The sequence below is a fragment of the Hyaena hyaena genome, unplaced genomic scaffold, assembly GCF_003009895.1.
Source record: "Hyaena hyaena isolate Hyena2069 unplaced genomic scaffold, ASM300989v1 scaffold_199, whole genome shotgun sequence".
NCBI lineage: Eukaryota > Metazoa > Chordata > Mammalia > Carnivora > Hyaenidae > Hyaena > Hyaena hyaena.
In genome coordinates, this window is record NW_024080831.1 from 1,558,655 (window position 1) to 1,583,226 (window position 24,572).

At 37.9% G+C, this 24,572-nt stretch overlaps 1 protein-coding gene across 1 annotated transcript in view; it reads left to right on the plus strand.

The window, feature by feature from the left end:
• The window catches only part of CUNH3orf70 (chromosome unknown C3orf70 homolog), an 80,797-nt gene extending 57,075 nt beyond the window's left edge, over positions 1-23,722 (plus strand). The window contains exon 2 of the mRNA XM_039241707.1: positions 22,981-23,722. Within this exon, the coding sequence (XP_039097638.1) occupies positions 22,981-23,537 (557 nt within the window). The 3' untranslated portion in view covers positions 23,538-23,722. The remainder of the gene's footprint in view (positions 1-22,980) is intronic.
• The last annotated feature ends 850 nt before the right edge of the window (positions 23,723-24,572 follow it).

Here is a 24,572-nt window from a genome sequence, read left to right on the forward strand (position 1 = left end):
CCAGCTCAGAGCCTGGAGCCTGTTTCAGTCTGTGACTCCCTCTCTCTCTGACCCTCCCCGGCTCACACTGTCTCTCTCTCTCTCCTAGAAATAAATAAAACATTAAAAAAAAAAAAAAAAGCCCTCAAAACTGTAGATCTTCGTTTCATATCATACTCCAAAATAAATTTCAGATGGGCTCAAGAATTAAATATAACAACATAAAACCATAAGGAACGTAGAACATGTCAAACACTTTACANTCAGAGCCTGGAGCCTGTTTCAGTCTGTGACTCCCTCTCTCTCTGACCCTCCCCTGCTCACGCTCTCTCTCTCTCTCCTAGAAATAAATAAAACATTAAAAAAAATTTTTTTAAATAGAATCTGTGTGGGGTAGTACTTGGATGTTGCTGTTTTTAAAAGGCCACTCAGTGGATTCTAATTGTATAGGCAAGATTGAGTGTCACTGATCCAGTCTAACCGTCTCATTTTACAGATAACTGAATCCCAGAGCTTTGGTGACTTAACTAAGGTTATGGTTAGTGAGAGCTGGAGTAACAATCTGGTCTTTTTCTGCCTCAGAATCCAGGGCTTCTTACTGAAAACAAAGCTTTTGGTGGGTCCTTTTTTCCCCCCTCCCCAAATTTTAGCTCAGCAAAAGAATTTATAAAAGCACAAATCTTATGTTGGTAGACTTGGGCTTTAATCCTGGCTCTGGCACTGAATCATTTGGCCGCAGTTTCTTTATCTTTTAAAATTAAGGAGTTAGACGACATCATTTCCAAAGGTTTTTAGTCACTAAGACTCTGTGCTTCTTCTGTAGATTCACATACTTATTGCTCCTTAGATTGGGCTAATTGCTATTGTGGTTTTAACTTTTATTAAGAATCCACTGTCTCAGGGAAGGAAAAATAAGATAAAGCAGAGAGGGAGACAAGCCATTAGAGACTCTTAAATACAGAGAACAAACAGGGTTGCTAGAGGATGGTGGGTGAGGGGATGGACTAAATGGGTGAGGGGCACTAAGAAAGGCACTTGTTGAGATGAGCCCTGGGTGTTATATGTAAGTGATGAATCACTAAATTCTACTCCTGAAACCATTGTTACACTTTATATTAACTAACTTGGATTAAATTTAAAAGAAGAATCCACTGACTAGCAAGTGTGATGCTAGTTGCTTTCATATACATGAACTCATTGTAATTGAAATATTTTAGGATAGGTCTAATGGAGGATCTTTAGAGTAATTATTAAAATCTACATATTACCACCACTTAAATTACAATGCCTTGAAAATCTGAGTTCTTAAAATTTGTTTCATTAGTTTACTGTAGGCATAGCCTCTAGGGATATGTTAACGTGGTAAAGAAGATCAGGAAAAATGCTTCTAATATCTGAATAATTATTTGAGTCATTTTAATATCATAATATTTCTTAATATATAAATAAAACCTGAAATAAAATTATTTAATCCAGTTATGTTCTTTTAGTTATTTTTGTGTTCATTTCATCATTTACAGTAATCAACTTAGTATTATTTGGAGTTTAAATTGTTAATTGTTCCAGTTTATATCTCTAAGGGTGGGGCCTGTTTTATTCCAGGGATTAAGTTATGTACCTTTCCCTTCTCTGCCCTACATAGGTATGTCCATGCCATTTAAGAACTGGTTGGCTTAATTACTGTTTTATACTCTGGTATTAATAGTCCACTATGTCTTCTCTTTCCATATATATCAGAATTGAAATTTCCTTTTAGTACTCTTTGATAATGAATTGTAATAGAAGGTCACTATGACTAATGCATAGAATTATTTCTTTAAATGTTTCTACTAGTGTTATTTATAGTCCCTTATATGCTTATCCATTATTTTATGACTTGATAAGGTTTTTTCTAACTTCTTTCTACATAAATCTCAGGTGAGGTAGGAATGAAGATGTTGCTATTTTTAGCCATGTTTGAAAAAAAGGAATACTCTCTTTAAGTGATCATATTTCTTTCAACTCCTATTCCTCTAATTCTATCAAAAAAAGCATGGCACAGTTAATTCTTTAGGAGTCTCGTTTGTCTTTCATTTTAACTTTTTACATATTGTGTACCTTTTTTCCTAGTCTAGATAAAAGCTTCCACAGGAAGGCAAATATTAGGTATGCTGCTTTACTTTTGCTACAGTTCTCTATAAGATTTGTGTGCATGTCAAATGGCAGTGATCAGTTTGGAGTAAAAATATTAAAAATTTAACTCCTGTTCAGTGGCTCAGGTTTTGAAATAATGTCATAGGAGTTTTTTTTCTGAATTTGCAGATTCTGGAATTTTTCTTAGTACCATGATCATTATTATTTATACTTAATACTTATAAGTATTAAGTATAAAGTATTATAATATTATACTAATACTTATACTATTTATAACATAGTAAAAGTTGGTTTGATGGTATGTACTGTAAAAAAAAGATATTTTAATTACTGTAGGCATGTAGGGCCTAGATATGCAATGAAAAATAGATAAAAATTTAAGCAAGGGGGACCTCTTGCTGTGAAGAGGTAGGGATAGAGGAGAATGAAATCGAGAATGAATTGAGACTTCAACTATATTGCCAGTTTTATTTTTACTGAGTGGTGGCTACATGGGAGTCCTTTATATTTTTCTTTATACTTTTGTGCAAGACAAATATTTTTCAGTAATTATTTTTAAAATGCTCAAAGTAAAGTGGATGAAAATAAATGGAATATGCAAACACTATAGTGTAAAATTTTTAGCCTATTGGGGATGCTAGTATGAATTATGTATTGAAAAACTTCACAGAAATAAGTTTTCTAGTGAAATTTGAAGCTACTGGAATTATTTGGCAGTAAAAGTGGAGTGTTTCCAGTCTAACAGGCAGGATGAAAGAAAGCAAGAAGAGAGAAAAGGGATGCTTGCTGGGAAGTAAGGGAATGAGAGCCAGGTGGCAAATGACCATTGACTCAACCAGTTTCTTGTGTGCATCTGAATATTGTCACAAAATGAGCCACAAGGCACTACTGTGTACTTGATACAAAAGTCATCAGTGACACCTGCCAAAGTCTTGGGACTGGGAGGAATTTGAGAGAAAAGGAAACCAAAACTTAACTTTTCTAAAGGAAGACCTACATAAAGTTCATTTAAGTCTTTGAATTTTTTGTTAACAAAAGCTTAACTTCTACTTGAGCATGTTGCTTTCCATCAAGGCTTAAATCAATACTTTTCACTACACGTGAAATTCCACATCTTTTTGGAGTAAGAATGGGTCAGAATCCAAGCTTTAAATTTCAGGCCGTCTGTGCTGGCAAATGTCGGACTACCAGGCTCTTGAAAAGTCATCCAGACTTTCTCTTGGCTGGGTTCCAGGGATATCCCAATTAAAACATCTTTTGGGAACTGAACTCCCTTTTGAGAAATTTGAGTTTAAAATACCTAACCATTTCACAGAAAGCAAATATGCTTGCAACTTGCATAATGAAATATTTTTGTACAGTTTCCAGATATTTCAAGGTTGATCTTTGACAAAGTTGTGAAACCTTTTCTTTTTTTTAATGTTTATTTTTGAAAGAGAGACAGAGTGCAAGTGGGGGAGGGGCAGAGAGAGAGTGAGACACAGAATCTGAAGCAGGCTCCAGGCTCTGAGCTGTCAGCACAGAGCCCGACACAGGGCTCAAACTTGTGAACTGCGAGATCATGACCTGAGCCAAAGTCGGACGCTTAACCAACTGAGCCACCCAGGCGCCCCAGGCCTTTTCAAGCTGTCCTCTCAATCTGTAGCCTCTCCTTGTGTTCCCTTCTTTTCAGTGTTTACCACTGTCTCTACTTTTATTGTCCAGTTCCGCTTTTGCTTCTTCACCCCTTCTCTGTCACAGAGAAAGAAAGAATCTAGTATTACTTACTGTTAATTGATTGATTATTCTTTAGAGTCTCTAGGTTGAAAGGTGGCCCCCAAAAGATATTGTCCAAATCCTAATCCCCGGAATCTGTGAACATGACTTTATTTGGAAAAAAGAGTCTTTGAAGGTGTAATTCATTTAAGGTGTTGAGATCATCCTGGATCATCTAGATGGGTCCTAAATCCAATGATAGATGTCTTATAAGAGACAGAAGAGAAGACATAAAAAGAAGGCCTTGTGAAGGCAGAGGCAGAGATTGAAATTATGTAGCCATAGGGCAGGGAAGCATAGAGCCTTCACAAACTGCAAGAAGGAAGGAAAAATTCTTCCCCAGATCCTCTGGAGGGAGGATGGCCTTGTTGACACTTTGATTTTAGACTTCTGGTCTCAGAGCTGTGAGAGAATAAATTTCCATTGTTTTCCGTCACAAAATTTGTGGTCATTTGTTATGGCAGCTACAGGAAATGAATACAGATTTCATGGGATTTCTTGTTGGTGTCAAAAAAAGTGGGTATTGATCTTATGCTTTTCTGGACCCTGACTTTTTTATGTGTAAAATAAGATAGATGATATCTAAAGTTTTTCAATTCTATGACTGCTTTAGAAACAGTTTCAAACCAACTAAAAGCTACAAATTCAAATTAGGGAGGAGTGTCAGAGAAGTTGGCATTAGCCAGAAGAAGCAGTTTTTTAATAAAATTACATAAGTTTATTTCTTCCATCCATGTAAGTGAAGAATAATACACTTCGTTGTATTGTTTTATTATCCAAAATACTTCATTATTATTCTCTGTGTATTTGTCAAAACAAAATAAACTCTTCAAACCAAAAGAAAGTTTAAAAAACCCTACTAGAAAACAAAACAAAAATTTAAATATTTATTTATTTGGGGAGGCAGAGTGAGAGGTAATTCTATTTTTAATCTTTGAAGGAACCTCCATACTCTCTTCCACAGTGGCCATAGGAATTTGCATTCCCACCAACATTCCATGAGGATTCTTTTTCTCTACATCCTCTCCAACACTTGTTGTTTCTTGTGTTTTTTATTTTAGCCATTCCCACAAATGTGAGGTGACACCTCATTGTGGTTTTGGCTTGCATTTCCCTGCTGATGAATGATGTTGAGCATCTTGTTGTGTGATTGTTGGCCATCTGTATGTCTTCTTTGAACAAATGTCCATCCATGTCTTCTGCCCATTTTTAATCAGATTATTTATTTTTGAGTGTTGAGTTGTGTAAATTCTTTATATACTTTGGATTTTAACCCTTTATCAGATATATCATTTGCAGATATCTTCCCCACTCATTAAGTTACCTTTTAGTTCTGTTGATTCTTTCCTTTGCTGTACATAAGCTTTTTATTTTGATGTAGTCCCAATAGCTTATTTTTGCTTTTGCTTCCCTTGCCTCAGGAGACATATCTAAGAAAATGTTGCTGTGGCTGATATCAGAGAAATTACTGCCTGTGCTCTCTTCTAGGATATTTATGGTTTCAGGTCTCACATTTAGGTCTTTGATCCATTTTGAATTTATTTTTGTGTACGGTGTAAGAAAGTGGTCCAGTTTCTTTTTCTTTTCTTTCTTTCTTTCTTTCTTTCTTTCTTTCTTTCTTTCTTTCTTTCTTTCTTTCTTCCTTTCTTTCTTTCTTCCTTTCTTCCTTTCTTCCTTTCTTCCTTTCTTCCTTTCTTCCTTTCTTCCTTTCCTTCCTTTCCTTCCTTTCCTTCCTTTCCTTCCTTTCCTTCCTTTCCTCCCTTCCTCCCTTCCTCCCTTCCTCCCTTCCTCCTTTCCTTCTCTCCCCTCCCCTCCCCTCCCCTCCCCTCCTCTCCTTTCATCACCCAGTTTTGCCAATGCTATTTATTGAAGAGACTCTTTTCCCGTTGCATATTCTTGCCTCCTTTCTTGAGGATTAATTGACCATATAATCGTAGATTTATTTCTGGGTTTTTTACTCAGTTCTGTTGATCTGTATGTGTGTTATTGTGCCAGTACCATACTGTTTTGATTACTACAGCTTTGTTGTATATCTTGAAATCTGGGGCTATGATACTTCCAGTTTTGTTCCTCTTTTTCAAGATTGCTTTGGCTATTCAGGGTCTTCTAAGGTTCTGTACAAATTTTAGGGTTGTTTATTCTAGTTCTGTGAAAAATGCTGTTGGTATTTTGGTAGGGATTGCATTAAATCTATAGATTGTTTTTGATAGTATGGACATTTTAACAGTTCTTCCAGTCCATGAGCACAGAGTATCTTTCCATTTATATATGTCATCTTCAATTTCTTTCATCAGTGTTTTATAGTTTTCATAGTACAAGTCTTTCACCTTCATGGTTAAGTTTATTTCTAGGTATTTTTGTGTGTGTGCAGTTGTAAATGAGATTATTTTCTTAATTTCTCTGCTTCATCACAATTACATAGAATTGCAACAGACTTTTCATATTGATTTTTATATTGATTTTGTATTTTGAGACTTTACTGATACTGAGCATCTTTTCATGTGTCTGTTTGCCATCTGTATGTCTTCTTTGGAAAAATGTCTATTCATGTCTTCTGCCCATTTTTTAATTGGATTATTCATCTTTTGGGATGTTGAGTTTTGTAAGTTCTTCATATATTTTGGATACTAACCCTTTATCAGATGTCATTTGCAAGTATCTTCTCACATTCACTAGGTTGTCTTTTAGCTTTGTTGATTGTGCTGTGCTGGGCAAAGCTTTTTATTTTGTATAGTCCCAGTAGTTTATTTTTGCTTTGTTTCCCTTGCCTCAGGAGACATATCTAGAAAGAAGTTGCTATGGTCAATGTCAGAGAGATTTCTGCCTGTGTTCTCTTCTAGGATTTTTATGGTTTCAGGTCTCACATTTAGGTCTTTAATCCATTTTGAATTTATTTTTGTGTATGGTTATAAGAAAGTGGTCCAGTTTCATTCTTTTGCAGGTAGCTATTCAGTTTTCCCAGCACCATTTGCATTTCTGTAAATATTCTTGACGCTAGTTCTGGAAGCTAAGTAAATTAATTAGAAATAGTTTTATCCTATCAACAATAGCCAAACTATGGGGAAAGTCCAAGTGTCCATCAGTTCTGATGAATGGATAAAGAAGATGTGGTATATATATATATACTTGGGGCACCTGAGTGGCCCAGTTGGTTAAGCATCCAACTTTGGTTCAGGTCATGATCTCACAGTTTGTGGGTTTGATCCCCACGTCAGCCTCTGTGCTGACAGCTCAGAGCCTGGAGCCTGCTTCAGATTCTGTGTTTCCCTCTCTCTCTGCCCCTTCCCTGCTCACTCTCTGTCTCTGTCTCTCTCTCAAAAATAAATAAATGTTTAAAAAAAATACTTTAAGATGTAGTATATATATGCAATGAAATACTACTCAGCCATCAAAGAGAACGAAATCTTGCCATTTGTAATGACATGGATGAAGCTAGAATGTGTTATGTTAAGCAAAATAAGTCATTCAGAGAAAGACAAACACCATATGATTTTGCTCATATGTGGAATTTAAGAAACAAAACAGATGAACATGTTAGAGGAGGAGAAGAGAAGAGGAGGAAACAAACTACAGGAGACTCTTAACTATAAAGAAAAAACAGAGTTGATGGAGGGAGATGGGTAGAAGATGGACTAGATGGGTAATGGATATTAAGGAGGGCACTTGTGATGAGCACTGGATGTTGTATGTAAGTAATGAATTACTGAGTTCTACTCCTGAAACCAATATTGCACTGTATGTTAACTAAAATTTAAATTTAAAAAATAGTTTTATCCTTTCTGGTTTTGCTTTTAAGATTTATTAAGTGGGTCACAAGCAGTGCTCACTCTAGGGCTGATTTTTCTCTAGTACTAGGCAAGACCTTCCTGAATACTGTCCTCAATGCCCTGAAAATTATGAGTTTTTCTAATCTACCTGGTGGGGCCAGCTCTGTATGAGTGAGTGGTAGACACTGTTCCCTCTGATGCTTTTCAATCTTTTCTTGGCATTTGGTAGTTTCCTCATCAGTATGCTGTTGAATACTCAAGCGACCCTGTGCAGGTCTCTGGGCTTATCTCTCTGGGTAGCTCTCTCATCCATGGTAGTCTAGCTTTCTTAGTTTACCCAGACTTTAAGCTTTGTTTTTTAACATTAATGAGTAATTTTTTTTTTGAGGCTTTTACTAGGTTCTCCTTCCCTGGGCTGTGATCAGGAAATTATCTCAGGGCAGTAAGCTTGGGGACTTGTAAAGCTTACCCTTTTTTTGTCTCTTGGCGTAATTGTCTCTCATTCTCTGATGTTCATTGTCTTGAAAACCATTGTTTCATATATTTTGTCTGTTGGGTTTTGTTGCTATCTTGTTGTGAAAACTAGTAATCTGGGAATCACCTTTGTGCCTTCCTTCTCCCTTATTTTACACATCAAATTATCAAGTCTCACAGAATCTGTCCCTTTCTAACCTACTCCTTTGCCATTGCTTAATTCAGGGTCTTCATTTCTCTCCTGCAACCTAAGTTGTCTTCCTGACCCTTTAATCTGTCTTCATATTGTTGACAGAGTGGTCTGTCTAAAACATAAATATTATCTGGCCTCATTCTTCTTTATTTAGAATCCTTCATTGATTCCACATTATCTTGTGGATAAAATCTCTATATCTAATCTCTATAGCATGCTCTAACACAGCCCTTTGTCATCAGGGTGTTGCTCATCTATTTGGACTCTTTTCCTTCTTAACACCTACCACTTTAAAGTGGTACTAAGGTGCTTTAATTCTTTGAAAACCTTTGCTTTTATGCATTCTTGTGCTTTTTACACACCACACTATCTGCTTGGAATGTCTGACCTTTCCCAGCCCCATTAAGCCTCCAACCGCCAGACTCTGCTCAGACATCACCTCTTAAAGGTGTTTCCTGAACCACTTGCCCTCCTGTGGTTGATTCCTTTCCTCTTTCTTTCTTCTTCCTCTGTGCTCTATACATCATCCTATTAAAACACTTGCCACATTATAGTGCAGTTGATATTTCTGGACTGTTATCCAGGATAGAAATGACAGCCATCTTATAATGATGATCCTGAGTTATATAGGCATTTTGTAACTACAAAAAGAATAAAGGATGCAAAATTTGACCTAGAATCCTATGAACCGCAGTATGAAAACTCAAAATACTTTAACATAATAATTGAAAATAAATAAAATAACTCAAAATATTTTAGGTACTTAACATACTTTTAATTTGATTTTACAGCATTCAGTTGGAACATAAGACTCAGAATGCAGTTTGGCCTTATTCACTGTCACAACCAGAAAGAACATGCATAAAGAATAATGGCAGGAAAAAGTTGGTATTTAAAAATATTTAAGAGTCTACAGTATTGGTAACCAAAGTAAGTGGGGAAAATCATGCTGACAGTATTTATTAGAAAACTTGATGGGAAAACCTGAGAATAACCCATCAGTGTATATGAATTCTATCATTTTGTTATATGGGAATGAGACTAGATCTAGCTATATAACTTAATCTATTTAAAAATATGGTACACATGTATGTATGCCCTTAAAAGAAGGAAGATTGGGACTTCTCAGTGCTGCTTCTCCCCTGCTGGCAGAGAGGCAATGATGAGGTAGAAGATCCCCTTTCAGGGTGGTGTCATCAAGAAACAAGGGCACTGGAATAGGACTTGGGTATGTATTTTTACTTATTAGTGGAAATTAAAGTTGAACAAATTTGATTGTATTGCCATGCCAGTCTCTTACAATCTTATTGTCATTGCAGGTAAGTTGAGCCCTACTGCATTAGTCAGGTTTCTCCAGAGAACAGAACCAATGGGGTATGTGTGTATAGAAAGATTTATTAAACAGAATTGGCTCATACCATTATGGAGTCTGGTGAGTCTAATATCTGTATTGTGAGTTGGAAGGCTGGAAATACAGGAGGCCCAGTGGTGCAGATGAAGTCCAAAGACAGTCTACTAGAGAAATACCCTTTGTTCAGGGAAGCTGGTCTTTTTGTTCTAATCAGGCCTTCAACTGATTAGACGAGGCCTACCCACATTATGGAAGACAGTAAGCTTTGCCCAGAGTTCACTGATTTAAATGTTAATCTCATCCAAAAATACCTTCCAAGCTGACACATGAAATTAACCATCACACCCACTGAGCAGTAAAATGAATAGTTTTGTAATCAGTTTCCTCCGGCATTACAATATATTAATGCTTCTTTTTTTTTCTTTGTGGGTTCATAAAAATATTTACTATAGGGAAAATTCTATTTGCTTTTATCACATCATTTTGTAATCCTTTGACATTTTATTGGAAAACTGTAGATTTTCTGAATTATTATCTTTAATCAATGAACTCTTGAGGATATTTGTTTTGACTAGAATGTGGCCTGTTTGTAATTCTAGACGGAAGCAGTAATAGCCTCATTAATCTGTTTGAAACCATCAAGAAGATCCCACCTAACATTTTAGGCTCATGGTCTGTAAAGGACTCACAGAAATCATATTTTATTCTTCATTAGCAACATATTTTTTAAATCCATAATTGGTATGCCTTTTTGAAGAACATTTGGTGATCTCTGAGCCAGCCAACTGCACAGTTAGATAATTCTCAGGATGGTTTTATCTGCTTAGATTATCCCAGGCACGTCAGTACCACTGTATCTGGACATGCTTTATCCTTGCTGTGGGCCTGGTGTCCCTGGAAGTGTTTTTTAGCCACAGCCTGGCTCTTAAAGGCCTGTGGCTTTGTTTTTCTGCAGGGGACATACTTGTACTAGTGATATCTTTTTTCCCTTATATTTTCAAGTGATAATTTTAAAAAACTCATCAAACCCATAGAAATTTTATTTGGCCTTGAAAGTCTGCATTATCATATTATCAGACCTCATAGATATATCAGTAGGCTAAACCCATCCAGGCATGTGCTGTGGTCATAAAGGACCACACACACAATGTGGGCAAACAGCTCCCACAGTGCCCATCACGGTGCTGAATGTCTTAGGCCTCCTTTACATGCTGCTCCATTTTGTCTATTACTTCACCTGTAATCAGGATTTCTTTTCTCAGGTGGTTGATTCTGCCTTTTATGTTACACATGCTTTACAGGTATGGGTGATTCCTCCATGTCCATCTCCATCGTTCTCTTCCTAGGCAGTTGTATCTCAGGCTGTAAGGAGAAGAGCTGTATTACTATACTTTGCCAGCCACAGTGATGATTTGTTCTCGTTCATAAAGCTATGGAAAGTTACTTTTAATCTGCCCATTGAATTTTTTCAGTCTGGAATTAAGATTGACATATGTTGGTCAATTATGAAGGCTGATTCAGAAAATTCTTTCCTGGTTATTTTTTCAGGGAAAGCACTTTTAGTTCATCAGTTTTATATGGATGGCATTCCTTTGGAGGAGAATACTCAAGAATATTCATTAAGTTCTCTTTGTTTTATTATTTTTTGATATTATTGATACAGAAATAATAAGCAAATATAGTAAAAACAATGCTCTTTTAAAAAATAGGTTTTAGAATGGATTCTTCCAAAATGCCCCTCTGTTATATTAAAGTTAATTGTTTATCAGTTTCCTAATTTTCAATATGTAAAGAATTATTAGTATATTAATACATAACACTTAGCATCTATTATTAGTCTAGGTTCCAAATGTATACACAACTTAATTTCTTAATATCATGCTTATATTTTCTCAGTAGACAAATCAGGAAAGTGCCACCTACCAGAAATCCCACACCTTAACCTTGATCACTGAATCAGTTTGAGTCCAATCAGGAAAATGGAAATCACACAGTAGATTACTCAGAAAGTTTAATATAAAGACTTATTAAACTCTAAGGAATAAGTTAGTATAAGATAAAAGGAAAAGTCTGTGTGGTTCCCATGGGATGAAGGAAAATACTCAGGAAGGATAAAGGTGGAAGGCAGTACCCTCCTCAAGGTTAGGGTTCAGCCCTCTGTTGGAAAAAGTGTCCTTCTCCCACAGGACAGCAGAGGAACTTGCTGCTTGACCAGGCTGTTGTGGTATGAAGTTACTTGGCAAGCAGGAAGCCACCATCTAGAGTGCAGGGGAGGCTCTCCCTCTCTCTCTCTTTACACTCCCTCTCAAATTAAAAAAAGAAAAAAGAATTAGCTGGCCTAACCACAGGCCCAAGAGAAATGAAAGGTAATTATTACAACTAATTAAGGAAAAAACATAATATATTTTATATATCAAGAAATATAAATTCTTGTATGTAATTATTAATAATTTGATTTGAAATTACATCTCATTGATAATTTAGAATATTTCATTGTGATTGATTAATAAAAAAGAAAGTTCTAGAATGCTATATTGGCTTGTATAAATTTGAAAAGGAGGTTTTTGAATATGTATATACATGTTCTCTACAAAAATAACCTACAGCAAAGATACATTTTAAAAAATTCAGTAAACATCTGCTGAATCCCTGCTGAGCCCCTGTGCTAAGCAGATACTTCAGATGCTTCCAGAGCTTATTTTTCTTAGATCAGGTTAACTGGTTAGCATCCTTATCTTGTGAATTTCTGAACTTTTCATCCCCAGATCAATAGATAAATGTGACAGATGTCTTATTCCATTTCCCTTAGCTTTAGTCTGTCAAGAATATCTGTGCAATGAATTAATGGCTGCTAATAACTTACTTGGGATCTGTAGAACTATATAGCTGTATGCTAGTAGAATGGTAGAAACCCCACACCAGGGTCATCATATTCTAGGTCTCCACTTTTGCTGCCTCCCTTAGGGAATTTCTTTGTTCTCAGATTTTTCCAACTGCAGTTTTAGGAATCTATTGCCCAGTTCATGGACTGGGTAACTCAGCCCATATACTAGTGGTTTTTGCAGAAAAAGGTAGGAGTATAAGATGATCACATAAAATGCCCATAAGGTCAAGGCTTGTTATAAAGAAATCAAAGGTAATGACTATTGTTACTATGATCATCCATCTTTAGATAAAAAGGAGTAGCACTCATAAAGCTTTTCTTACCTTGTAATGATCCATAATTAGCCATTTTCTCATTAATTCCTGTTTCCCTCCATCAAGCTTCTTAGTGTTTTCTTGCACTATGAAGTACAGACCCTTAATACATACTGGTGAGTCTCTGTGTGCTCTATCAGCCACCGTCTTTTTCTTTTTGAACATACAGTTTCCATCATCTCCCTGGCAGTGACTGACCCATCCTTGGGAGAAGACTCCCTCAGCTATCCCTTTTTCTAAACAATTTACTATATTAGCACCAGCTCTACAGAGTAGCTCCAGTGGATAAGTAGGACTTACAAATCAAGTGAAAAGAGGTAGACCTATCTGCTCCTACATATGAAATGATGTTTGGCCACTTAAAAGGAAATGGCCCCTTGTTTGGCCTGGTTTGGCCACCTAAAAGGAAATGGATGCGTAAGAGTTCTCGTTATCTACCCTTTTTGTTTTGTGTAACTGTGGATTGTTTTAGCCAGACCTACCTATTAGGATGTTTCTGAACCCTGGGCCTAGAAGAGGCTCCTTCCCAACTGGAAGCATCTGTGTCTACAAGCCCAAGGAATTCCATTGTGCCAGGTTATGTAGCACATTGGCTCCTCTTGTATCTAGTCTTCTAAGTCAAGGGAAGGGTGTTGCTCTCTTTCTAGATTATCTGGACTGGTCTTGGTCATAGGAGAGCCTTGTGTTCCAGTCAGGCTGATCACCCCATCACCCCTCCAATAGCCAACGCATCTTCCACCTCTGGATTTTGGGAACACCACTTTCTTTGGTCCAGGTCCCAGCACCTCTTCAGTTTACATTCCATATTTTCTCTCTTTTTTAAAATTTTATTTATTTTGAGAGGGGGAGAGAGAGAGTGACCCAACAGGAGCACAAGTGCACAAGCAGGCTCTTGTGTTGTCAACGCAGATCCCGGTATCAGGCTCCATCTCACCAACTGTGAGATCATGACCTGAACTGAAATCAAGAGTTGGACGCCTAACCAACTGAGCCACCCAGGCACCCCCATTCTGTATTTTCTAAGCCCTTCCAGCCCTCACTTTTCTCTGAGCTCCTACACTATGTATAGTACATGCCTCACAACTTAATACTTATCTTTCCTCTTGTGCTGTTTTTGGATGTTTTGTGTGACCCAACTGGAGTGTAAGAAGAATGTGTTTTATACTTCTTCTCTTTCCCTCTTGTTGTTTAGTGGGAGGTATTTGTAGGGCTTTTCTTTCTTTTCTTTTTCCTTATATTTATTTGTTTTTTGTATTTGTTAAAATACACAAGAGTTTGTTATTTTTCTTAAATTAGAAGAATTAGCTTCAGGTAGAACCAAACATGGTTTAAAAAAGTATAGAGCCTTCACTATACCTTTGTTCAGACTGGCTGCTTTATAAAATGATAAATGTGGCAAACAGCTTCTCTCTGTACTGTTGGTTTATGGCACTTTCACAAATGCTATTTTTAGGGAAGGTCTCACTGTAACACCTGCCTATACCTCAAGGTGTCAGAAGTGTGGCTCAGAGCAGTGTGGATTGTAGAAGTCTGTTGGTAAAGGGCTCCTGCCTAGTACTGCCTGCTAAGTGGTATTTCTTCTACCTCCTCCAGTCCTTCTCCCACTTACTTGATTGAAGTCCAGATCTGAGTGTGAAGCTGGGAGAGGGATGTAGCTTAATTGTTGAAGTCTGTTGAGTGCTTTGGATTAGCTTTGTGCCAAACTGTGAGAGGAGCAGATAGAAATGGAAGTGAGTAGAAAGGCAAAGCTGGTCACGTTACTCTCTCCTTAAAGCTGTGTGGTGTCTTTTTAGTGTGCAGGATAAAATCCCCAATCTTTAACATGGTCTCTAGAGCCCTTCGTGGTCTGGCCCCTCTTGTTCATCATGCTTCAGCCACTCTGGCTCTTCCCCTTCTTTGCCTGGTAACCCCCACGCAGTCCTGAGGGGGCATTACCACATTTGGTCATTTTCTCAAGGATGTCTTGCCTGTTAACCCTCCCCCCCCACACACACACCACCCTCCCCTGGTCCAAATCATGCATCCCACACATAATTCTAATCACTGATTTTGCTTTTTCTGTCACCTTTTGCCTGTCGCTTTTTATGGTTTGTTATTATATATCTTTTTGTGTGATTATTTTTTCAAATACACATATTCCTTCCATAAGGGCAGGGATGTGATTCCTCTTCTTTCTATTTTAACCCCCTGTCCTCTAATTTAAGGTCTGGCACACAAGTGATGTTCAATAAATACTAGTTTGAGGGAGAAGTGAAAGCACACGTAAAAGTGGATTGTTGGGTTTGGAGGGTAGGTGATGAAGATAGGGTGGTAGAGAGCTGTGGTCAGAGAGTTTACAGGCTAAGCTGAATGAGTCAACTGAGCGCATTAAGAGCATTGTAGAGACAAAGGACTAGGGATGGTCATGGGCTTGGCAGGGCTTGGTCGCATAGCAATCTGAAAAACCTGTAGAGTGGCTTGGAGACTGGTAGGTAGCCCCTGCCTTCTGTAAGTAACAGCAGTAATAGAATGTTTACAGTGTGCCAGACACTGAGTTAAAGCATTTAACAGGTAGACTCTATGAACCTCCAGCTCCAGCTGACCCTTCCCAGCTCTGCAACTGGTGTGGAGCAGTTCTGTGTTCTACTAGCTGTGTACATCCCTTCAGTGAAGCCTGAAATCCTGTTCTGCTGCTTGGTGAATGCCCTTGTATATATTCTTACAGTTTTACTCAATTCTTGATTTCATTTTACTTTTTATCTTCTATCCCTAGTTTGGAAGCTTCTTGAAGCATGACTACATGTTGTATTTCTTTCTATTTCTCTGTAGCACTTGATTTAGTAGTATAAACTTGGTAGACATTCAATAAGTGTTTGCTAGATGAGTATTCTGTCTCACTACTCATTAATAAGTTCCACATCACTAAAGGTTATATAGTTTGAAAAATGAAGAAACTATGTTGCATAAAGTTGATTGGGGTCTTTAACATATTGGGCAGTATATGAACTTCAGTGTTCTCCTAGATTGAAGTACAAATACATGGTAGAGGCACCTGGTGGCTCACTTGGTTAAGCATCTGACTTTTTTTTTTTTAACGTTTCTTTATTTTTGAAAGAGAGAGCACGAAGGGGGAAGGGGCAGAGAGAGAGGGAAACACAGAATCGGAAACAGGCTCTAGACTCTTAGCTGTTGGTGCAGAGCCAGACGTGGGGCTTCAACTCATGAACCACAAAATCATGACCTGACCTGACACTTAACTGACTGAGCCACCCAGGTGCCCCTTGACTCTTTTTTAAAAATTAATGTATTTATTGTGAGAGGAGAGGCAGAGAGAGAGGAAGAGAGAATTCCAAGTAGGCTCTGCACTGTCAGTGCAGAGTCCGATGCAGGGCTCGAACTCACAAACTGTGAGATCATGACCTGAGCCGAAATCAAGAGTCAGACACTTAACAGACTGAGCCATCCAGGCACCCTAAGCATCTGATTCTTGATCTCACCTCAGGTCTTGATCTCAGGGTTATGAGTGCAAACCCCACTGTGGGCTCTGTGCTGAGTGTGGAGCCTACTTAAGAAAAATAAAGTAAAACAAAAATATGGTATATTGACTGCCAGTGGGGCAGGGTATAAGGTAAGGCCACAAAAAATATTGGTTATAATAAACATTGTTTTCTTTTTTTGTTTTTAGTTTGTGATGTGCTGCTCAACTTAGTAATGTATATTGTAGAAATAGCTGAATAAGGATATTTAACATTACTTTCAGTATAATGAATGTCCTTGGGAATAAAATAAACATAATTGTGATTCATTGTATAAAATCAAAGAACTGAACTGTGGATGCAATTTCCCTTAGGCCACTCAATTTTTTTTCAGTAGATTTACCTTACTAATTATATTTTGGTTAGGCTAATTTTAAAATTACTTTGCATTCCCTGGGAGCAGTGTACTTCATGTGTCAAGGGGACACACATTTAATAGTCATAAAACCATCTATGAAAGGAAAAAGCTCATTTCCCTCCCAAACGATCTTTTTTAAGAATCAAAATGCACAACTGTTCTTAAAAAAATAGTTTAATGAAGTGCGTACAATGGCTTAACAGGGCATGTAAATTATTTTTTACATTTACTTGGGTTTTATTTTCCTCTTTCCTTTGTGCTCTAGAACCAAAAGAAAGAAACTCCTTCAGGGAAGTAGTTCTATTTATTTACAGTTACAAATTGGAATATTAACTGAAGTTAATGGTAGAGAATGACAGTGTAAACTAATGAGAGCATTATCTAAACCTTATTAATGAAGTAATGAGTACCCTCATAAAGAACACAGATAGATGTCAGAAGGCTTGGGTTTTAGAATTAACTTCTGTTGTGTTACATGATACTGAGAAAGTCATTAAGTCTTCCATGTCTTCTTCTTTAAACCAAAGAACTAGGATGAGAACATAAATCTTTTTAGTGTCTCACCAAGGTATTGTTTAAAAAGTATGTACTATATGCTATTGCTACACCAAGGGGGAAGAATAATAAGGAAAGTTATGAACTCAGACTCCAAAAGAATACTAGAGGTTACTTACGTAGTGGTTTTGATCTGTCCTTAGTTGAGAAACAGCTGAAGGTGTTGAGCCAGGGTCCCTAAAAATAAACAAGATGTATGAAATTTATTTTTCATTTGCAGATCACAACTGTTTTCTTTTTATCTTGGTGTTGTATAGTCCATTTCATTATTAAGAAAGTGATTTCAGCTCCCTTGAAAAATATTCCAGATAAATTAATGCATTTGTGACATTAATTTTTATATTATTTTTTAATGGGGATTAAGTACTGTAATGAAGTTTAGTATTCACTTTCCTCTGGATGAGTTTAGTGAGAATTATTAGCCAGCAAAGACTCTGCTTCCTGGAAATATTTTGAGAACAGGCTTAAGAATGTGTTTAAATTCTTAAGTAAAGGAACTAGGGTTCCTTGGAGAAATGACTGATTTCTGCACTGGGGCAGGGGAGTACCAGATAAGCCAGTAACATCTATCTTATGGTGCCAGAAAGCAGGAAGTCTTCAAAAAAGGATAATGAAAGGACTCAGGTGCTAACTTTGAAGGAGCTCCGAACAGTTATATATGGGACAATTTGAGCAGCAAAGTAAATAATGATAGTAATGAGTTACAATCCATAGAACAAAATAAATAGCTGTGAATCATATTTAAATTTTTTCAAATTAACAATTGAAAAAATAAATGAAGGGGAAGGAACAGCTCTTGCTTACATAGAATTCTGTTAATAAATATAGGAGTAATGATGGAAATGGGTAATAACTGTTGGGCAAACACCACAGTAGTGGATATTGAAGACTAGATCCACCTATGCATGCTAAAATTAGTAGATGAAAGTATGGTGACAAATGGGGTATTTGCATAGCCTCGAAGTATTTCGTCACAAGATACTTAACAATTTCAAAGGAAAAATGCTAACTCTTCAATGGAGAAACCTGGACAGATACCACATTAAACAAGTATTCAAAGTTAATATGAGATAGAGCCACAGCATGTTACCTCCTGATAGATAATGCATCGAAAATGTACACTGTCACTTCTGTGGTCATTTTTCCCTATTGTTTTAAATTATATTTTTTAGTTTGAAAAAAATTATAGATTCACATGTAGTTTTACCAGTAATACAGAGATTCCATGTATCCTTCACCTATTTTCTCCTAGTGACAACTGTAGTTGCAAAACAGTAGTTCATTGTCATAACCAAGATACTGATAGTGATGTAGTCAAATTACAGAACATTTCGATCATGACAAGGATTCCCGGTGTTGCTCTTGTATAGCCTCCTTTATAAATTGGGCTGCTTGGTTTTTGTTACTGAATTGTAAGAACTCTTTATATATTCTGGATCATATGGAGTTTCCCCTCCATACAGTGAATTATACTATTTTTTTAGTATTAAAATTGTGGTATAATACACATAAAATTTGCCATCACAACTATTTTAAGGTATATAGTTCAGGGGTATCAACTACATTCATACTGTGATGCAACGGTCATCACTGTCCATCTCCAGAACTCTCTTCATCCTATAAAACTCAAACTCTGTACCCATTAACAGTTTCCTGTTCTCTCTTATCTACTGGCCCATGGCAATCACTATTCTGTTTTTTGCCTATATGAATTTGACTAAACTAGGTGACTCATATAAGTGGTATCATACAGTATTTGTCTTTTTGTGACTGGCTTATTTCACTTAGTGTAATAACTTCAAGGTTCATCCATGTTGTAGCCTGGATTTCCTTACTCTTTAAGACTGGATAATATTCCATTGTATGTATATCCCACATCTTGTTTTTCTCGCTGATCTGTCAATAGACAATTGGGCTGCTTTCACCTTTCGGCTACTGTGAATAATGCTGCTATGAACATGGTTATCAAACTACTTACTGTCTCTTTGAGACCTTGCTTTCATATATACCCAGAAGTGGGATTGCTAAATGATATCATATCTAGATTTTTCTTTTACTCTCCCTCTACTTTCTACTCTCCAAGCCCTGTCTTTCTGAGTATCTTTCCCTTTAGAGATTTAAGTTTTAAAAGTTCTCATCTACATATTTCTTTTTTTCTAAAAAGGTTTATTGATTTTTGAGAGAGAGGGAGGGAGGGAGGGAGAGAGAGTAGGGGAGGGACAGCCAGAGAGGGAGACACAGAATCTGAAGCAGGTTCCAGGCTCTGAGCTGTCAACACAGCCTGATGTGGGGCTTGAACTCACAAACCATGAAATCATGACCTGAGCTGACGTTGGACATTTAACCAACTGAACCCACCCAGGTGCCCCTACTTATTTCTTTAAATAACATAGTAAACCCTTAATTAAAAGGCCTGTTCAGAGAATAAAGTATAGTTGTTATCGAATTTCCTGGCCAAGTGGCCAGGAACCCCCCTTTGTTTCAGTTCTTGCTGTTGTAGTGTGTGAGTTCATTTTATTCCCTTACTAAGTACAGTGTAGCAGACATAATTGAATTTCTCTGATAATTCAGGATCTTGTAATGCTTCAGGGCTATCATTACAAACATAGATTCACAGTATAGTATACCACAGGGCAGAAGTTACTGGGGAGTGGTGCAAAGTACAAACCCCTCTGGACTCTTTATAAAACTAATCCTTGATTTCTTCTGTTAATTATGTATTTATAATAAAATTAAACAATATAGTGTTATATCATAATTAACTGATGTTTGAAAGATGTTTACTAAACTTACTTTCTCATCTGGCCATCTCTACTATTTTTTTTCCTACTCTGCCTTCCTCTTTGCATCTGTGTCCCCATATCACCAGAAAATGGGCTGTCACCTAGCTCGGAGTAAGCATATTTAATAGGTGTAACTTGTAAAAGCAAACGGAGTCTAGGATATGGTATTTTGTATATCTTTGTCTCCCAGCTGCATTTCCCTTTCTTTTACTATACTTCAAGGAAGAAAAACAGAGTTTTGAGGAAGACAGGGTTAGAGAATGGAAGAGGTAGAAGAACTGAGATGAAGACAAAGAGCAAAGAAATTATGAAGAAGCAGAAAAGTGGAGAAGAAAAAGGAGGGTGGGGCTAGGGGGCTAAGTGAGAGCAAGACAGGGTGGTTACAGAAGTCCCACAGTCAGTCTTCATGTAGTTCCTCCTCCTTTGAACTAAATAAAACCCAGATCCCTGAGAGTCTGAGAAGGAATTCCCAGGAACTTCTACAGTGGTGACAAGTGTATAAGCCAGAGGCCACTTGCGCCAGAATGAACTTAATCAGCATCGTGCAACAGGCATTTCTTGAGTGCCTGTCATCCACAGCTTCCTGAACTCAGTAATCACCAGTCCACTAGCCAAGAATAGAAAAGACCAACCTCCATTCTAGATGATTTTTTCACCACTGTGAATATAAGGGGCTGGAGAATTGGAGGGGAGGCTTGACGTTCTGCCTTTTTGCCCCTTCAGCAGATAATGCCAGTGATGCTTGGATGCAGAAGTCCTACTGTACCAAACTATTGATTTGAACCTTTCTTGACAAGGAGTAATACTGTACTCTCTTACAAGTAACAGAGAAATAAAGATATTGGCATATTTGAAACCTAGTTTCCCAGGCAGGTGTGATGGGTTCTTCTCACCTCTGTTTTTATCGGACCATTTAGGGCTTACATGATATATGTCCACACTTTGAAGGAGACCTAGGAACCCAAAGGCTTAACAATTTTAAATATACCTTTTCCATGTGTTATTCCAGAATGAAACTAAATATATTTTTTGAGTAATTTAGTTACAATGAAATTATAGCATCCAAGCCTACATTTTTGTACAAGAGTCAGGAACCGGAAATTAGAAAAATATAGGCAAGATGATTGATCTTAATAGATTGCTGATGTTGTACTATTTATAGCCTAGTTTGCTTTTCTGATCAGAAATTGCTCTTCTTCCATGGCCTAAATAAGTTGTTAAAAACTCTTAAGGTAATTTTCATTACAAATGTGATTCCTGTCCTAGAATTTCCAGTCTGCCCAAGAAATAAACAGGAACCAGGTACACACACAATGAGTGAATTGCTTGCAAAGAGATGCTTATGAGAAGATCATAAATCAATAGTTCTCAGCCAGGGTGATTCTGACCCGTAGGGGAATATGATAGTGTCTGGGGATAGTTTTGATTATCATACCTGTGAAGGAGGTGCTCCCTGGCTTCTTGGTACAGGCCAGGGATGCTGCTAAACATCATATAGTGCATGAGACAGCCCATACAACAAAGAATCATCTGGTCCAAAATGGCAGTAGTGCTGAAGTTAAAAAGCCGTGTCATAATTATGTGCCAAAGATACAGTATGGACTGGTTTGATACTCCAGTTAGTCAGTGACATTAGGAGAAACCCAAGGTGGTGCCTACAGTTGTGGCTACTGTTTCTGAGTTTTTCAGGGTTTTTTTTTTAACTTCCAGATTTCTATATTGAAATTATTTTAGACTTATAGACTGAATAATTTCAATCTCTGTCTCTGCTTCCTTAGCACTTGGTACACAAGAGGCTTTGCAAATGTTGAGTGAAGTGAAAGAACAAAGAAAGAGACACATTAGGAACAGATCTGTTTAGGTTGCACTTCTAGGTACACTGTGTGAAGCTTCGCTCAGAGCAGAGGGGAAGGTCTGGAGATAAGCTTCTTGGTTTCCTAGAAACACCTGGTAGGTCATCCCCTGCACCACCTGTGCTTTGCTTCTGCTTGGCTTGGGCTTGTTAGTGCCAGGGGAGCTGCTGTCAGGGAGAGCATGTCCTAATTAAGCCATCAATGCGCTTGAGCCTGGAAAGAGGTCATTTTGCACCTTCTACCTTACCCCTAGTCCTTGCAGGTGGCTGCGATAGTCCTGTAGGGCATTGCCTGTTAAATACCCGTGTGTATGTGTATTCTGATTAAAACCTAGAAACCTAAAATGTGGAAGGCTTCTGTAACCCTGATAATAAAGTGGTATATATTCCTCCAGTTTTTTAAATGTATGTATTAACATATATAAATATATAATTATTAAAAAGAAAATATAATTATAATTTTATAGTATGCTATTTTATAATGTGTTTTTACCATACTGTATTGTGGGCTTTCTTTATTCTAGTGTGAGGGGTAAATCATTTAAAATTGTCTGTAAAGAAGACCATAGGGGAAGGAAGGAGGGGAAGGGGAAAAAATAGTTAAGGAGAGGGAGGGAGGCAAACCATAAGAGACTCTTAAATACTGAGAACAAACTGAGGGTTGATGGAGGTAGGGGAGAGGGGAAGGGGGGTGATGGGCAAGGAGGAGGGCACTTATTGGTATGAGCACTGGGTGTTGTATAGAAACCAACTTGACAATAAACTATAATAAAATCTGTAAAATAAGGATTTTAGTATATACCTACTTCAGAGGTATTAGAAAGACATCAATATAAATTAAAATTTATAGTGTGAGTTTCTTAAATGAAAATACCATGATGTTATTATGTACCATGCTGTATTTTTCATGGATTATATCAATTGGGATGATACTATTACTGGTTTCTTTTGATGGTAAAATATTTTTTAAAACATTCTGAATCCTCAGAAAGAAACCAATATAGCTGTGTCAATGTTGTTTGTGTAATACTGTTAGATTTCAACCACTTTTTTTGTGTTCCTCACAGGCAAGTATGTGTATCAGCCTATGACCCCTGTGGAGCAGCTTCCAAGCACGGAGATTCCTGCAAAGCCTCGGGAACCCACAAACACCATTCAGATCTCAGTCTCACTCACTGAACACTTTTTGAAATTTGCATCTGTCTTCCAGCCACCCCTCCCCCCTGATTCACCAAGGTACTGTATGATCTCAGACCTCTTTATCGACAACTATCAGGTTAAATGTATTAATGGGAAGATGTGTTACGTGCAGAAGCAGCCGGCGCCACATTCCCACAAAATGAGCCCTGAGGAGGTCTCTACACATGATGCCTTAATTTCAAGAGAGAGCAGTACACCAAAAATAGATCACTGCTCTTCTCCCTCAAGTTCTGAGGACTCCGGGATCAATGCCATTGGGGCTCACTATGTGGAATCGTGTGATGAGGACACAGAAGAAGGAGCAGAACTGAGTTCAGAGGAAGATTACAGTCCGGAGAGCAGCTGGGAACCAGACGAGTGCACCCTTCTCTCCCCCTCACAGTCTGATCTGGAAGTGATTGAAACAATAGAAACCACCGTGTGAGGGTCCGAGCAGGAAGCCATGGCCTCTGATCCATGCTGAGCTTTTGTACTCGGGTCTGGTGGATCCTTTTCCCACCGCAGTTGGTATTTTCTACCCCACCCTAACAACCATAGCGGTTCACTGGTCTGCTGATTAGCTTCACTCTTAAATTAGTCTTAGAACTAAGACCTTCTTTTTCTTATAAATGGTTTTCTTTTCTTTTGTATCTTGACTTATTTTCTATGTAGCATCTGGTGTCATGAATTGTGACCCAGCCTTAATTTCACTGGGAACTCTGAAAGCAGTGAAGTGATGATTATCATGGATCAGGTTGAGGAGCTACCCACAGCAAAGGAGACAGTGTTTTCTACATAGCCAGTTCTTCACACACACACACACACACACACACACACACACACACACACTCTTGGCATTCCTTTTGGTGTGCTTGACAGGCACCCCTACCCTGCTAGTCTCCTGCGGGAATCAGCTCAGGAGAGGGGAACCGAGTGTGCACTGTAGATGCCATTTTGTCTCTTTTCCCTTCTCCTCACTGCCTGCATCTGTCTGGGCCCTTGTTGCCTCAGCTTGATTCTAGGAGGTTACTGGAGGTTTGCTTGACCCCTAGTTATGGCCCATGTCTGCATACTCTGCGTGACCTGGGGTGCAGTTAGACCTCCATTTAAGAAGAGCTGACGCCTTCAGTTTCATGTTCAGTCCATCTTCAGCTGCATGCCTATGCTCTGCAGGGTGCAGAGTGGGATGCAGACTGAGTAACACCAGACTCCTACAGGAAGGGGTCCACAATCCAGCCGAGGGCTGTGCTAACACATGCGGGTAATGGTACCCAGAATGCTCTGGGAACCCAGGGGAAGGAGAGCACTAGGCATGCAGCTGGAGAACTTGTTGCCGCATTTGAGTTGGCCTCTCGGGTGGGTTCCTCAACATTTCCCCATTTTTCTTAATTGTTCTTTGAATCTGGGGAAAACTTTTAGGAAGTTACATAGGTATTATATTTAGGAGGCAGGCACATCTGACGTCTTAAGAAAAAAAATC